Source organism: Festucalex cinctus, chromosome 12 (assembly GCF_051991245.1).
Source record: "Festucalex cinctus isolate MCC-2025b chromosome 12, RoL_Fcin_1.0, whole genome shotgun sequence".
Taxonomy (NCBI): domain Eukaryota; kingdom Metazoa; phylum Chordata; class Actinopteri; order Syngnathiformes; family Syngnathidae; genus Festucalex; species Festucalex cinctus.
The window spans coordinates 6,470,168-6,486,310 of record NC_135422.1 but is presented as its reverse complement, the minus strand read 5'-3'; the positions used below and the strand labels follow the sequence as shown (position 1 = coordinate 6,486,310).

The following is a 16,143-nucleotide window of genomic DNA, read 5'->3' as shown; positions in this document are numbered from 1 at the left end:
CTCAATCTGAGTGACACATTTACAGTGAAAGTAATGATACTAGATACCAGAAATGAGAAGGCTCCAGCGTGGCCAGTGGACTCAGGAATCTCTCTAATGAATTGGACAACAAAGCCCTGTTGGTACAAGGAAGAAGTATTTAGAATGGGGTGACAAACTGAATTTATAGACATCACAATGCCTCCTAAATGCAGACGGCATGGGAGAAGGCGGGCCGGTCAGCTGGGGCGGCAGCTTCAGAGGCTCCCGAGGCTCGCGTCGCCTAGCGGGGAGGCCGTTCTCGGCCAGGAGCCTCTTCTTGTAATGTATTCTGAAACCAAATTATCGTAAGCTGATCCCATCTGGATAGTGTCTGTGCGCGGCTGCTTTGGTTACCCACCATTGCCTCTACCCTGCGATAGCATCTCCATGAAGACAGCAGAAATCTGATTAGCCAACAACAATGAAACACTTGGTCAAAGAGCAAAGAGCTTTTAACTTAAGATACACTAATGTAATTCCCTCGCCTTGTTTTCCGAAACCTAATAACAATCTATCGGATGGACTCCTGCATGGGTGTTTGCAGGCAAGCTGGGAATAATGTCAAATAAATTCAAATCTAATCCATCAGTGTGTGCTAACGTCATTCTGTTTCTCTAAAAAAATAAAATAAATAAAAATACGTGAAAAAGGTCTAATTTCATGAGGGTTGCAGAGTGTAGTAACAGTTTGAAGCAGTGGGGATGCTGGGCTAAAAGAAAGCCAGGGTGTTGATGGAACATTTAAGACCACAGAGAAGTCACATGCTGACTGGCTGAAAGCACCACCAGCAATGTTCAACTATTAGCATAAAGTAAATACCTGACTCAGTCGCAAGCTCGGGGGAAAAAAAAGTAAGAAATAAGTAGACAATGACAATTACACCTACTAAAAAAAAAATTAAGGTCATTTAAGATCATTCCAAAATAAAACTCTGCTGCAGTTTAGGCACTGTCGAGGTCCACAGGTCAATTTACAGAGTCATGCAGTCGTGACTTTATAATGGTACCGTGTTAATTACACAGAATCCATCCTGTACAGCTTTCTAATCCTCTCATTCAACCATCAAAGTCGCGTCCAGCCTAAAGTGTGTGTGTGATTTAAACGCCACTGAACAGTAAACTGAACAGAGGAACGCTGCTTCCCAACTTAAATAAATCACAACTTCAATCCAAAAATACTGGAGAATAACATTTATTTGAATATCTTAGGGTTGATGAGGGTACAATCATTTTTTTCCCTCTTTTGTTGCCTGTGTATTACAATATGAAAATGTAAGTATAAATAGGGGTGTATGCATATTATATATATATATATATATCATCCATACTGAAATATAGAAAAAATTTGTACATTTGTTCACATTTATTTGTAATTGAAAAGACTGTTGTGCTTTTGTTCATTTTGAAATAATATCTGTGGAGGGAAAGAAAGTTATGTTGAATGAAAATGAAATTAACTTTATAAAAATGATTTGGAATACCTATATAAAGTGAAGCTTGCCAATTTATGGCATGTTGAATTTGTTTTGGAAATTTGTTTTTACATATCCAACTTTCCACATAATTAATGATATGTACACAATTCACTAAAACAACGAGCATTTATTCAGACACAGTAATAGTCTGAAAAGACACTCTGACATAATACTAGTGTTTTTAGTTTTGTTTTTTTTGTGAAAGTTGCATTTATGCCTTAAGTTATTACAGCTGATGTGTTTCAGACTCACCGATTTTCTAAATAATTTGACAGTTTTTATAATGTGTTAAAAAAAAAAAATAGCATGCAATAAAGGAACAATGATAATTGTGCCCAATTTTAATACTGGCACAAGTTGTAGAAGTTGGATTAACTAAAGCAAAGTTAACCATAAATAGAAAGGGGGATTTATTAAAGAAAATCAAGTACAATGCTCTTAAACTTTCCTTTTATTTGTATAAAAGATATTCCACTCTTTCATAATTTTTAAATTAACGTAATGAAATGTGCTGAATTAGGCAGCAATTAGTGAAATCTTATAACTTTTAGCATTTCAATTCGCAGTGAATATGTACAGTTAAAATAAGGGCATCACAAATTATGCTTAATTAATAATTTCAATATGTTTAGATGTCTGACTGGATTTTTCTTAATTGTAAATTTTGAGTAAATGAAAAACCCTTGAGAAAACATTTTTTCTTAAGGCTTTCCAATATCTTGTTTGATTTATGTTTACTTTCATTGAATTAAAATGTGGTAGTAGTTGTGTTTAATTAACATATCTAAAGAAAAAACATTACACATATAGAATTTACATTTACAAATTGTGAGTTGAGTGCAGAAATGTAAAATGAGGTGGATCAGTGTTGAGTAGAGGTGGCAGCTTGTTTTGCGTGCCGCTGCCGGGACAGAGAAGCCAGCCACCGTTCGTGTCCTTTTGTTTATTTTGTCCTGGCCTTTACTGTGCAATTTATCTTCTCCACTTTTACGTTCGTCCTAAAATCTCAAGTATTGTTCTCACATTTATCGTGTGACTGTCCATACAGTGAGACTCAGTCTCTGAAGTAATAAAAAAAAAAAACTACAACGCTGTCATTTAGGAAACATAACTTAATTGATTGTCCACATTCAGAATATCACTTCAAGGCTGTCGTAAAAGATTTGCTCACAAAATGAAGTTACATGCACTTGCACATGCTCACACATAGTTTTTCTTGCCCTGTTGCTTGATGCAAAGTCGCCTAAACTCTATCCTGCATGTTTAATGCAAGAAGATATATAAACAGAAAAGTGTTACAAAAGTGGGATTGACAGAAAAGTGCAGGCAAAGTGAAACGTGACCTAACATGAACTGAAGCGCAATAAAGATCACAGGCAAGAGGAGTTAAAAAGAAAAAGTGAAGGAATGGAAGGAAGAAAAAGAGTGCACCTACTGGTTATGATAGCTGAGAGGGTCTGGTAGACAAAGTTCTGAAATGTCCATCAGTCCAGTTTTAGCATTCCCGGAATGAGAGGAAGAGGAAAGAGGAAACAATTGAGAGCCGCTTCTTCCCCCAAATGACAGCGGAGCACCCTCAGAGACCTTGCCGCCGAAAACCCCCTCCAGCAGCGCTTCCGCCAGCCTGCACAGGTATGTTGGACTCTAATGGACTGAGTGGCTGCGCGCATGAGTAAGGGGACATGTGTGTTGTGTATGTCTTTATGTCTAGATGTGTGGCAAGAAGACTGCGTCTCTGATTGTATGAGAGAGTGCGCGCGTGTGTGAGGGGCAGAGAGAGAGAGAGAGAGAGAGAGAGAGAGAGAGAGAGAGAGAGAGAGAGAGAGAGAGAGAGAGAGAGAGAGAGAGAGAAAGAGAGCCGGAGCAGGCAGTGTGGCGGGATGAGGACTGAGATGGAGAGCGCAGGAGAGCGCCAGCGAGAGGAATGGCTCTTTCCACAGGCGGGATAGGGCTCTTTAAGACTCAAGGGCTTGATGAATATGGAACAGCTGCTGTTGGCTGGCTCCGAGGGGGAGGACTTAAAGTGACAGAGGGGCCGGCACAGCGCCGGGGAGGAGGGATCCAAAATGCTCACACGCTCGCCACGCTATGCATGGACGCAACTCACAGAAAGTGTTCCGATCAACAACTGGCACTAAACACACAACATTTCAAGCTGTATAAAAGTTCAAAAACAGACCCAAGCAAGATGACTGGACTGAGCAAGGTGCAAAGGTCAGCAGAAATCAACAGCACCGAGGCCGAGCATTAAAATCACTGTAAACTGTACACTTTCAAAGATTTCTACCTATATGTGTGCATTCTCATCAGTTGATGAGAAACTAAAAACACAATTACACATAACTTCTTTTCTTTCTTTTTTTTCCCCATCTACAATCACACTCCAGTTGGTCCAAAATGCAGCTCAGCTGCTCGTCTCCTAACTGGAGCTCATAAGAGGGAGCACATAACTCCAATTCTGACCTCAAAATTATTTTGTTTGTTTATAAATCTTTACACGGCCCACCTTCCCTCTCTGAGCTCTTCCACCTGTGGGTGCCTCTGGTCAGTGGGCCAGATACTACTGGAGGTTTCAAGGACTAAGCAGAGGCTCAGAGGGGATTGAGATTTTTCCGTTGCCGGTCCCTCTCGACCCAATGGCATCCCGTTAAACGTTAGGCAAGCCCCCTTTCTTTCCATTTTTAAAACTCACCTTAAAACACATTTTTATTCTTTGGCTTTCAATTCAGCACAAGACTTGGCGTAGTTTTTTATTATGTTTACTGTTTTGTTGTCTGCTACGGCTTATGTTATTAATTTATTGTCTTAACTCTTATTTTATATATATGTCTGTTGTGTTTCCTTTATGTACAGCACTTTGTATGCAGCTCGGATTGTTTTTAAGTGTTTGTAAATAAAGTTTAGATGACTTTTTGCCTGTACTGGCCATAATGCACATTGCACAAGTCTTTGCGTTGCGTGGTGGGAGGTGGTGGCCAATTACGGCGAGCAGTAACCACAGTGAAGATAAACGTTAATGTACGCAAAACGGCTAAGATATTGCACAGTGATTTGAGAGCAAACCCACTGTTATTTTATTGTCATAAATGTAGTTATATATGTTGCACAAAATATCCTTTCTAACCACAGAACAACCAAAATGAGGGAGAGCATCTTTCTGCGGCTGGAAAAGATTAATGGAATTTCCATTCATTTCAATGGCAAATGCTATCTCAGATTGCAAATATTTCGGTTCGAAAACTGCTGATCCCTTTTATAACATTCCTAGAAAAACGGATGAACTATTTTCAGGACAGGCCTGCAAGCTACTCATGTAGTCCTTGGGGGCTACCTGGTGATCAAACCACAAACCAAAGTCTAAGATGGAAATGAACAAAACATTTAAGGAACATTCGTAAAACAGTTCAGGATCTTTCTTAGCATTGAACTTTCACAATTATGAAAAAGCCTGTATGCATGCTCAAAGGTGTCACCAAATAGGGCTGTATAGCGCATAAAAGAGTGTGATGCTGCCTAAGCGACAGTATGGAGGCTACACCACACAATCGAGTGCATTTGCAGCACTTCAGTTTCAAAAAGCAATAGCTTTCAAACCACTAAGGACAGTTAATGTATTTATTGAGCTGTGCCGCTGGCTTCCATTTGTGGTTGTTACATGTGAGAGAGCATTGTGAACCTTTCGACACCTGCGAGAGATGATCTCAAGTCGTAACTCATGGTGTGGAGGCCCATCATCTTCTAAAGCGGCGGAAAATCCAGCTCTGCTTCTCTAACCCCGGCTTTAGAAGCGCCTGTGTTTCACTGTTGATCAAGCTCAGTAAGAATGCCGAGAATGCAGATAGCATTTCACAGTCAGCGAGTGTCGCCGTGTTACTGTATCCTCACGTTGGAAGAGCGGAGCTTACGGCATCTTTTGGGGGAAAAAAATAAATAAAAAATCCCTGCCACTAGTTGTGCAAAGTTTGTCTCAACGCAGGTGATAGCAGCTTGGAAGTAGAACTAAAGCAAACGGCTTCATGCGGCGGTCGTGCTGGATGCAAAACAGGAACAGTGTAAACCCCTGGAGAGGAATCCTGTTCCATTCATCGGCTCACGTTACTATAATCAATGCAAAAACATCACGCAATCCCTATTGATCATCACAGGCCTATTGATGTGCAACAATAGTGTCTCCGCAGTGGCACTCGTTTCACAGCATCTGTTCCCCCTTTTTTTTTTGGACAAAAACAAATGACTAAATAAATTCAATCCAATTAAGACCGGTGCCAAATCCAGCACCTGTCAGCCTAATTCCTGGGATAGGAATAAACACACTGTCAAACGGTGTTGTAAGTCCCCCAATAAGACACCTCACCACAGACAGGGATGGAAATAAAGCAGAGTGTGCAAAGCAGATGATGCCATGCCTTCCAGTAAGGCTTGTTGTTTTATGACGGGCTGTAAGTCAAACAACCACGGGTGAGCCCAAGAGGAATCAGAAGAAGTAGCGATACTGTCATGATAAAATGTTCAACGGTATTATCCCGGTATCTAACCTGCATACTGCCTTTCACCTTGGTGACTGCCTCCATGAGACGAATCTCATATCTGCATGTTTTCATGTGGCTTGCCAAAGCTTTTAAGTGACATCCTGACTTGTGTCGCGCCGTGTGAGCTATGAAAGCCCCGCTGAAAGCTGCTATCGCTCCTCCTTATCAGCCCTGTTATGAAAAATCACAGCATGTGACAGTTGATTTGACAGAGAAGGATCTGATAGAAATAACGGATAGAGCCACGTGAGGCCGGCACTCGATCACACAGCATGAAAAGTTAAAGCAGTAACAAGAGTAGGACAGCGGCTGATTATGTAATCTGTTGGAATGGTTGCACACGCTTAAATTGAAAATAAGTGTTTCTTTTGTTAGAGTGTAAATGTAGTCGGCCTGTGTTTATTCGGTAAAGAGTAAATTTTACTCTTAAAAAAAAAAATACTATGTTCTGTCCTAGTCTAAACAGAATTAACGTTGTACTTGGAAGAGAGTAAAATACAAAAAAATAAATAAATAAAAATAACTCGAGTTGAGGAACGATCGGACGTTGACGGACAATCTACCCGCTGAGCTATGCCGCTCCTACTGTGCATCAGCATATCACTGGTCTCAGGTGAAATCCTCTAACCTCCAAGACCATTTTTGGACTCCTGAACACACCAGCGACATGTTAACAAACAGTAGGTGTGGCATAGCTCAAATGGTAGAGCGGCCATCTTCCATGCTGAATGTTGTGCGGTTGTTCCTCAACACTTGAGTGGGTTGTTTTTTTTGCTTTGTTTTTTTACTCTCAACTTTAAGTCATTTTTAGCAGTAAAAAGTTAACATTTTGTCCAGAATTAATTTGATAACATCATTATTTTTCATGTACAATTAACCTGTGCTGAGGCTGGTGTGTTTTCTGAGTTTGGTCAGCAAATTGAGCCATGATTGGCCGTTACCTATTTTCTCACACAGATTATGTCACCTTCAGTCAACAAGTGGCAAAATTAATTTTTAAAGGTATTAATTGTTCATTAAAAAAAAAAAAATTATGATGTTCTCACATTAATTACAGACAAAACAGCATCTTCTTACTGTTGAAAATGGCTCAATAAATCAAGTATCCCTTTAAAGTTTACTCTGATTAGACTGGGACTGAATAATCTTGTTTAGAGGAAAATTTACCGCACGAAATTTACTGTTTTTGTGTGGCCTGCTTGTAAGAAGTGACTCATTGAGAAAACATGGAACAAAGTAGTCACCAATTTATTTACATCTCAACACTTCAAATGAAGAAATGCATGGTGATTCCAGTAAGGTGTACAGTACTGGCATGTCTGCTGGTGGAATGCATATTTATACGTTACTCATATTTATTACATTTTAATCTCCCCTTAAAAATGCAGAATGCTAAATTGCATATAGCATATGTATAGTAAATTGGATAACATTAAACTGCATTTTTTTTTTAGAATATAAGCCTATTTGTGTTGACTCAGCTGTGCTTTGGGGTTAAAAAAATAAATAAATAAATAAATAAAAAAGGGGTTAGTTGGTAAGTTGTTCACCAACTGATGTCACATCTTTCAAGAAATAAAAAATGACTTCATGTGGCACTTTTAACACTCCAAAAAAGAAAAAATCTGTGGCAAATTTCAATCACATGTTCTGCTAATGGAATCCATACAACAAAAAAAGTATTCAACATCCATTGACAAATAAAGACAACTTAATTGCAAATGAACCTAACTTGACAGTAAAATCTACATTTTAAAACACGATTGACCGAGTTTTTGAGGCAATAAAACGTGAGCAGGTGCACAGTGCGCAACCGTAATTAGGACTGCACTCACTGTACAGGCCTACCGAATAAATAACTAAACGCATGTCGTTCAAAGATAATAAAAGCAACCAAACAATTTAAAGTAAAAAGCAAGTCTAAACAACAATACGCCTGAACGTGTGTCAAGAGATGAGAAATGTCATCTCATGAGCGTATAAAGTACCTTTTCTACGACATGTCACTGTCGTTGGGCGACACGCGTTATGTCAAGGAAGTGATGTCTTGTCTGTCGGGGTCTCTCTGCCTCTGGAGGTACAGTAGTGGTGTGTGTTGCCTCTGTGTTTCCCGGACGCCCCGTATAGCTGCCACACACCGGAGCCTCACAGGCAACTCCGCCTCCGGCGCGCGCCCACCGCTTAAAACAAACTCCCCCACTAGCAAACGAGCCAGGTTAAGTGTCACAACAGGTTCATGATATCATATCAGTGTTCCGTTATTCGAATAAAATCCACACTGGAATGATTACATAATTTTTGGGCTTTACCTTAATAAGTTGAAAAAGTTGGATACAAATAAAAATAAATAAAAATACAATTAAAAAAATCTGATGATTGTTATATTATTCACTGTAGTTCTGATTACTTGAGCCTAACTTTGAGGGCACTAGCAGACAATAACAACCTCATGTTCCTCTAAAGCACAGGTATCAAACTCAAGGTTCAGGTGCCAGAGGTGGCTCACTACGTCACTTTATGTGGCCCACTAAATAAGTGTTTGTTTCTTTCCTTCTTGATGAATGTTAAGTGGTTGGTTCTTTTCATTTTGGCATGAAATAAGGAGCAAAACTGGTATTTTTCTTTACTTTTAATACATTTTATGAGCATTTTCCCAACTAATCCCTTCTTAACATAAATTGAATTTCACATAAAAATAAAAAATAAAATAACAATGATGTGTCCCACAGATACAATAATTTACTTTTTCTGAAAGTACAATCTGTTGACACATTTAGTCCTCGAATTGAGACAATATAATGATAAGGGGAAAAACATCACATTTAGAACAATAACAATATTTATCAATAGAAATGTTATGCAATTAAAAAATGACTGTTTTGTTTTCAGAGCAGTTTTTACCTGCACAGATCCTACTGTTTGCACATCTGACAACCTCATCTGTGTGGGCTCCAGCTTGCAAGAGCAGGCAGTAGTGCCATCATCTCCACTAGAGGGAGGGCTCTCTCACAACAAAGCCACAGAGAAGCTACATCAGAGGTGCCATTATTATATATTTTTCTCACAGTGTTATTCATAAGGCAGATGAATGACAGCCAGGAGAGTGCCAACAAGCAGGCACACAATGGACACTCGACTGCTCTGACTTGAGAGCACAAAAAGCTCCTCCCTTACAAACACGTAATTACTGTCCCTAATAGATTAATTCATGCTGAAAGATAGAAATTGACTGCCGTTTATTGATGGAATAATTTCAGGGAGGAAATTAAGTGACATTTAAAAGAATGATATTGCTAACCGTGAAAGTATCATTGATTCTTTTCAAATGTAATTAACTGTATTTGAAAATGGAACCTGGACATTGAGCCGTACACTAGGAGGACTGAGGATCACTTCATTTCAGAGATATAAAGACCAAATTATCCCATCAAAGAGAAAATCTATAAATGTAATGGCGCAGCACTTTAAGCGCTAAGGAACGACAAAGTGGCCCTGTTCTGTTAACTATTAGTGGTTACAAAACCCCCCACAGTGGATTAAGTTAACTCATTGTAATCTATAAATACATTTTTTACATTACATCAAATATATATATATTTTTTTTATATATACAAAGAGATCTGCTCTAAATGTGTTCCAAATCTTGATTTGTCATACACCTGCAGGCTTTATTATGTAGATACAATTAATATTTGGAAAATTTGCAGGTCTGTGTAAACACATTATTTCATGGTATCGGTACTCGCTCCAATGGTCAATACCAGTTTCGGCAGCCTTTTTGTGGCAGTTTTACGATCAGTAACTACAAATTATAAATGAGAAGAGTAGAAATGTACTATTAATTTCATGTAATTTGAAGGAAATAGTCTATATTGGGATATAGGCCTACAGGTCTTTCTTTAAAATTAATATTTTTCATTGTTTTTTAAATAAATGTTATGTAAGTTTTAAAGAGTTGAGTATTCGAACTGGAATCGGTCTGGGGGTGGGGGGAAAAAAATAATTAAAAGGGAATCACAGTACAGGGAGTCCTCGGGTTACGACGGAGTTCCGTTCCTATACTAGCGATGTGACTCGAATGTAAGTCGAATTCCCCATATTTACATAAAAATAATTTGCATAAAAAAATGTAAAATACATTAAAATTAAAATAAATAAGATGCTGTACTTACCATTACTGCTTCGAGGTGGGTGGAAAATAAGGGGGGAGGCTGATGTGGAAAAAGCTAAAGATACTCCCACAAATGCACAAGTGCTAGCATTAGCTAAGGGCTAAATAGTGGACGAGGGGAACACACTGCGGGCCAAAATGGCGGACCGGGCATAACCGTTGTAAAGTCGAAACGCCTTAAGTTGAGTGCGCCTTAACTCGGGACTCCCTGTGTAGACCCTTCCAGCTGACGTCACTACTTAGCTCCTGCGGCGCCTCACGGAGGGCAAACATCCCATAACAAATGAACGTACAGAGCTTGATTTTCGGCGAGCGTTTTCGTTAAAAGGTGGGAAATATGTCAAGGGTTACAAAAAAACGTCCTGAGTAGACTACATTACTTCGACTTATTGAAACCAGCCGTTTGGAGTCACTAGCTACAAAAAAGGAGTTTGTTGGAAAGCAAAGTGGAATCGGAAGCTTAAGGTATGTTGTTTTTGCTTGAAACAGTACGTCGACCACTACTTTCATGGTGTAAATTGTCATTCATTAAATCGTTTGCGTCCGGATATACTTGTCTTGCTGTATATCAAAGTTTTCAAGCTATCTTAGCTTGCTGGCTGCTAACAAACAAATTGACGCCCTGCCCTCCACCACAAAGGGCGCACTTAAACGTGACGTCACACTGGAAGGGTCTATAGTGTTTTGGAAAAGAGAGCTTCATATATAAAACTGGATTTGACAATTTCACTAGCAATAACAAACTAATAGTCAGTTACAGCCTCAAGAGTGATACTCTGCTTTCTATATGCACAGATAAGTGACACAAGCTTGAAAAACTGTCTGCTGAAAGCAGCCAATTGTTTCCCCCCAAGTGCAACTTATTGGTGTGCGCATGTGTGTGTGTGTGTGTGGCCTTTCTCAAAGTCATCCTCAATCAAAGTGCGATTATCGCTCTCCGCCGCTTGCTCTGATGGCCCGACGCTTAACAAGTGAAGTGCTCTAAAAATACATTTTTGACACAAGTCAAGCTAAAGCACTTTCAAATTAGAAAGGATGAAGGAGCACACACACAACGCACACACACACACGTGCGGTGTCTCTCGAGGACCCATCAGTTAGGAAGCCGACTTATTGCACACATAATCTGCAACTTCGTCTTTTTTTGGAAGACTGTGTTGTTTTGTTGTCTGTCGTGTAGTTGTTTGCAGACTTTTTTTTTTTTTTTTTTGATGGATTGCAGCCGTTGCTGGTCCACTCAGCTTTTTAACTTAGTTACACTGTTGGTAATTCATTGAAAGAAATAAAGAAGAAAACAAAAAGAGCCACAGTAGAAGCGATAGACATGAAACATGTCAGACACAAGCACTTTTATGACGTGCCACGTTTGGCGGAACCAAGCATCCATCTCTGGTTCTGAGAGAGAAAATATTGCTGCATAATTCAAACCCAAACATTTTGACTTGTGATTGCCATTCAAACTGAATCAGAAGGTTGGAACCGCCTCTGGCTGCCCACTCTACTGTCAGCCGCCCTCAATCCAGCCCACCCTGAAATTTCATTTCGGAGACATCTTACTCCCTTTCCCCTGCTCTTTGATGTTCCCTGTGTTGCCATCCCTGCTCTCTGTTTGAATTCTACACACCGCAGCCCTTAGATTTACTTGCTTAACAAATATGGACAGGGGGCTTAAGTGGTTTTTGAAATCTTCAAATGGACTTTGGACTGCCCGTGTCGTGCTTGGTGGCGAGAGTCTCCCCGTCTCTCTCCCTGCTTCAATCACATGCTGCATGTATCTGCTATTGTGAGTGTGTGTGCGCGCGCTGGGTGGGTGGAGCGGCGGTCTGGAAATGAGATAAGGATGTCTGATTCATAGGATCTGACAGGAAATCTATATCCTGCAATGTTTATAATCCAGCCATTACTACACAGCCAAATGAAAGAACAATAATCCAATCATTTACTCACATATTTACCTGAGGCCCATTTTCGGCTTAAAAGGCAAAGAGCGACCGTGGAGACTGTAAAACGGACAAGATGGGCGAGGGTGGCAAGGGGCGGGGCCGAGTGGGACGTTTTGCAGGGTGAAGTTGGGACGTGCTCTGGGCAGTTCACCTGCATGCTATCGATTGGGTTTAAAGGCAGTGTTAATTTTGACAAGAAATGTTCATTTAGTTTTAGTTAATAGTCTTTTGACTAAAATGAATGAAAGTTTTTGTCATAATTTAGTCATCTGATTGTATTTTAGTTTTAATCCAATTTTAGTCGACTAAATTGATAGTTTAGTTGATATTTTCCTTCAGCATACATTTGAGTTTTTATACAGAAAATTATAACACAAATATTTGTAAGTGTAGTTTAACACGCAAGATACATTTAATACAACAGTGTATTTATTGTTTCAATGAAACATGTTGAACTGACAATAATATAACTGTCATGACTAGGGTCATGCAAGGGTTATGCTTACTGTCATGACTAGGGTCATGTAAGGGTTATGACTAGGGTCATGCAAGCGTTATGTTTGGGTCATGACCATGTGGTCAAGTGTCTGTTTTGAACTGATGTAACCAGCATCTAGTTTCAACTGATAAGATGCTATGTGATGTTAGAAGCTATGTGATGTCAGGAATCTTTAATATCTTTATCTTGTCAACAGCCAATCAGATAATTCCATGTCAGTGCTGTTACCCACATGTCGAGCCATGACCAATCAGATCGATTCACTGTCTATATAAACTGTCTGAGAAGTGTGTGTTTTTGTCGGATTATTACCTCTGTTCTTCTGTGCAACTCTCGTAGTTTCTCGTCTAGTCAAGTTTGTCCACGCCTCTCGATGTGAATAAATAGTTAAGGTCTTATTTGTGTCTGCGTTTTTGGGATCCAACCTCAGCACATAACAATAACTTAGTTTTTACCTGAATAAAAAAGTGCAATCTTACAGCTGCACAATGAATGTAAACATGTTTGAACGTTACACATTTTTATTAATCTGAGGGAGCAGCAATTTTGTCCATTCCTGTCAACTGAACATGACATCACAGTTGCTCAGGGCTCATGTAACAACCAATCACAGCTCAGCTTAAGAAAAGAGGTAAGCCGTGATTGGCTGTTACAAGCCGTGATTGGCCATTATCTGAGCCCTGAGCAACTGTGATGTCATTTTCAGCCGACAGCAAGCGACAAAATGGTTGAGATGAATAAAAATGGGTGGAGTTTTACTGCTTAATAACATTCCACAGCATTTCGGGTTGACTTCCCACTTTCAGGCCTCAATGATTAACTTGCTCACTGCGAGTCCAATTGAAATATATCTTTGACGTCTATAGCCGTCAATGGCAGTGAATGAGGTGGAATTAGGATAGTAGAATTTCCCTCGCACATGTTCCTTTTGGAAGGAAGAAGAGAAGGTGTCTTTGCACTCTCTCCCACTGATGCTATGTTATCCGTTAGCGAGAAGTCCTTCGAGGCGACGTCTCTCCACATAAGCATGGAGGAAATCTCTGGTGGTGCCGCACTTATCATAGAGTCTTTCATGACAGTACGAGCTGCTCCTCATTGTGCACGAGGGGGGAGGTTTATCTTATTTGGAAAAGTGAGGGGGGGCCTGCCCTTATCTGTCAATAAACAGTAATTAGATTTTGTGGCCGATAGCGTCGATTGGTTTCTAATCTAGCTGTCGCTCCAGACGTGTGTAATTAAAATCCCGATTGATAAAGGGGGTAAAAGCCCGCCCACGCTACCACTTTAGCGGGCCCTACCCCCGACCCCTTGAAAGCACAAACAAGGGAGAGATATGAAAGAATGCCTGAGGAGAAAACTGCACTTCTTATTGATCCGTCCTATCTGCCTTCCTATCAATGCCCTTTTCCCACAATGGAGGGGCTAGTACAAAGGTTGCCGACGTAAAACTTCATTGCTAATCTCCATCCCACAGATATTATCCCTCTTCATAGTAAAACAAAACAAACAAACAAAACCTTTCAGTTATGGATATTTTGGTCAAAACATGGTATCAAATGTCAGAGGTGGCGCTCTTAGCATTTAACCTGCACAGACTTGGGGCCTATCACTGCCTTCTGGGCTTTACAGAACTCCATCATTTCACATTTAAATTACGTTTGTGAGCCATCAGTGGTCAATTAAAACATTGACTTTTACCTTAAATTTGTATAACAGAAGCAGTAAAACTTTTTCCTTTTCTTTTTCATTTCTGTTTTTCTGCTGTTTGCTTGTTTATATGTTCAATAAATCAATAAATCTAAAAAAAAAAAATCTAAAACTGATTGGATGAAATGATGATGAAACATTAATTAGCGATTTTGCTGAATCATGGTGGACTGTCATCTCTACTCCACAACCTAGAATTTTCACATTAACATTTTAACATTAACATGCATAGCATGCCAAATAAATGCCAAATATTTTGTTAAAACAAATTAACAAAAGATTATATAGCCTTCCAAATATATTTATTGCAGATTTTCAGTCTATAATAAAACATATCTCAAACGCACATTGAATCTAAATATATGAATATTAAAGTGATAATATAAAAAAAAAAAAAACTTGCAAGTTAACTACAGTTCAGGGATGTCATAGTTTTGGAATTTTTTATTTTTTTTAATTTTAGTTAGTTTTTATTTCGTTTTGAGGTTTTTTTTTTTTTTAGTTAGTTTTAATTAGTTTTCATGGTGGTTCTGTTAGTTTTTATTAATTTTAGTTATTTAATAAATGATTAATTTTAATTTAGTTTTAGTTAGTTTCAGTATTAGTTTTAGTTTTTTAATGTGTATTACTTGTGCACAATGTTTAAAAAACACCATCTGAAGGTGCTTTTCTATTGGCTGTTGCTAGATGACGTCGCTTCTGTGTGACACACTTTCAAACATCCTTATTCTGGTTAATATCAAAATAAATCTATTGAAAATTATATTTAAAATAATCCCCAAAGGCTCATGCATTACATTAATTACCAAAAACCAAAACGAAGGACATTTTTGCTATAATTATAGTCAGTTTTAGTCAGTTTTGTTAACATAAAATGTAGTTTCAGGTAATTTTGTTTTTTTAAAAAGCATTTTTTTTTCGTTTTTATTTTATTTCGTTAACGAAATAGTTTTTTGAATTTTAGTTTTAGTTTTTTCGTTAGTTTTAGTTAACTAAAATAACCTTGCTACAGCTACAAAAATATGCCCCATTTTCCAAAAGTTGGTGATGATTCAAAATTGTACGCATTCATGGTATAGGCAACACTTTCACTAACTCATACATACCTCACAAATAATTAATTTTGCTGACTCCAGTTGTGTTTATTCAAAATGGCCGCCTCACCCAGGGATAATGTCATCGGCATCAAGGTAAAAACAGTGAAGAATTTTATCTGTACAACACAAAAATGGGTCTGAACAGACATGTGTATGTACACAAAAGTGCACAAAAGTACCTTTTAGTTAGAAGAGTGAACTTTTTGAGCAGACATGATCATCTGGTCCACACAGGCAGAGCTGTTCCAGAGGAAAAAATAAATAAAAAATCAGAGTGTAAACAAAGTAAAATAGTGACACAGCAAGAGAAGGTGATTGAGCAGATTGACACGGGACTAAACTGAAATCACTCATTTAGTCTGCAAAGATTTTTAAAAATGACCTAAATGTGCATTATGAAGTTGTGGGAGGTAATGAGATTGATCAGACTAAAAGTGTGTGGCACTCAGCAGGGTTTTTAAAGATGTGTAAGGCAGAAGCATCCCTCACATGACCTTTCCTGTCTGACACTGGTCACCTGCTGTCACGTGTGACCGCCGGCGCTGACCATCACCGCTGAATGATGGCTGCCTTCTGTGCTTCACCCCCCCTCCCCCTCGCACAAGTGCACGCGCGCACACATTGTGGAGCCGCGGTTGGAGCCGGTAAACCAAGCTGACGCGGTAATGCAACCACAGCAAGAACATAATAAATCACACATTA

At 39.1% G+C, this 16,143-nt stretch overlaps 1 protein-coding gene across 8 annotated transcripts in view; it reads right to left on the bottom strand.

The window, feature by feature from the left end:
* esrrb (estrogen-related receptor beta) overlaps window positions 1–15,468 on the bottom strand; it is a 56,434-nt gene extending 40,966 nt beyond the window's left edge. The window contains exons 1-2 of one of the 8 annotated variants that reach the window (XM_077538652.1): window positions 15,451–15,468; window positions 48–116 (exon numbers count right to left, since the gene is read on the bottom strand). Coding sequence is in view for 4 of the 8 variants with exons in the window: in XM_077538646.1 (XP_077394772.1) it covers window positions 48–116; window positions 2,931–2,980 (119 nt within the window). In the remaining 4 variants the exon portion in view is untranslated. Of the gene's footprint in view, window positions 1–47; window positions 117–2,930; window positions 3,396–6,030; window positions 6,196–8,012; window positions 8,218–15,450 lie in introns of those variants that run through there. The other 7 variants (XM_077538655.1, XM_077538654.1, XM_077538646.1 and 4 more) reach the window with 7 other exon arrangements.
* Between the last annotated feature and the right edge of the window lie 675 nt (window positions 15,469–16,143).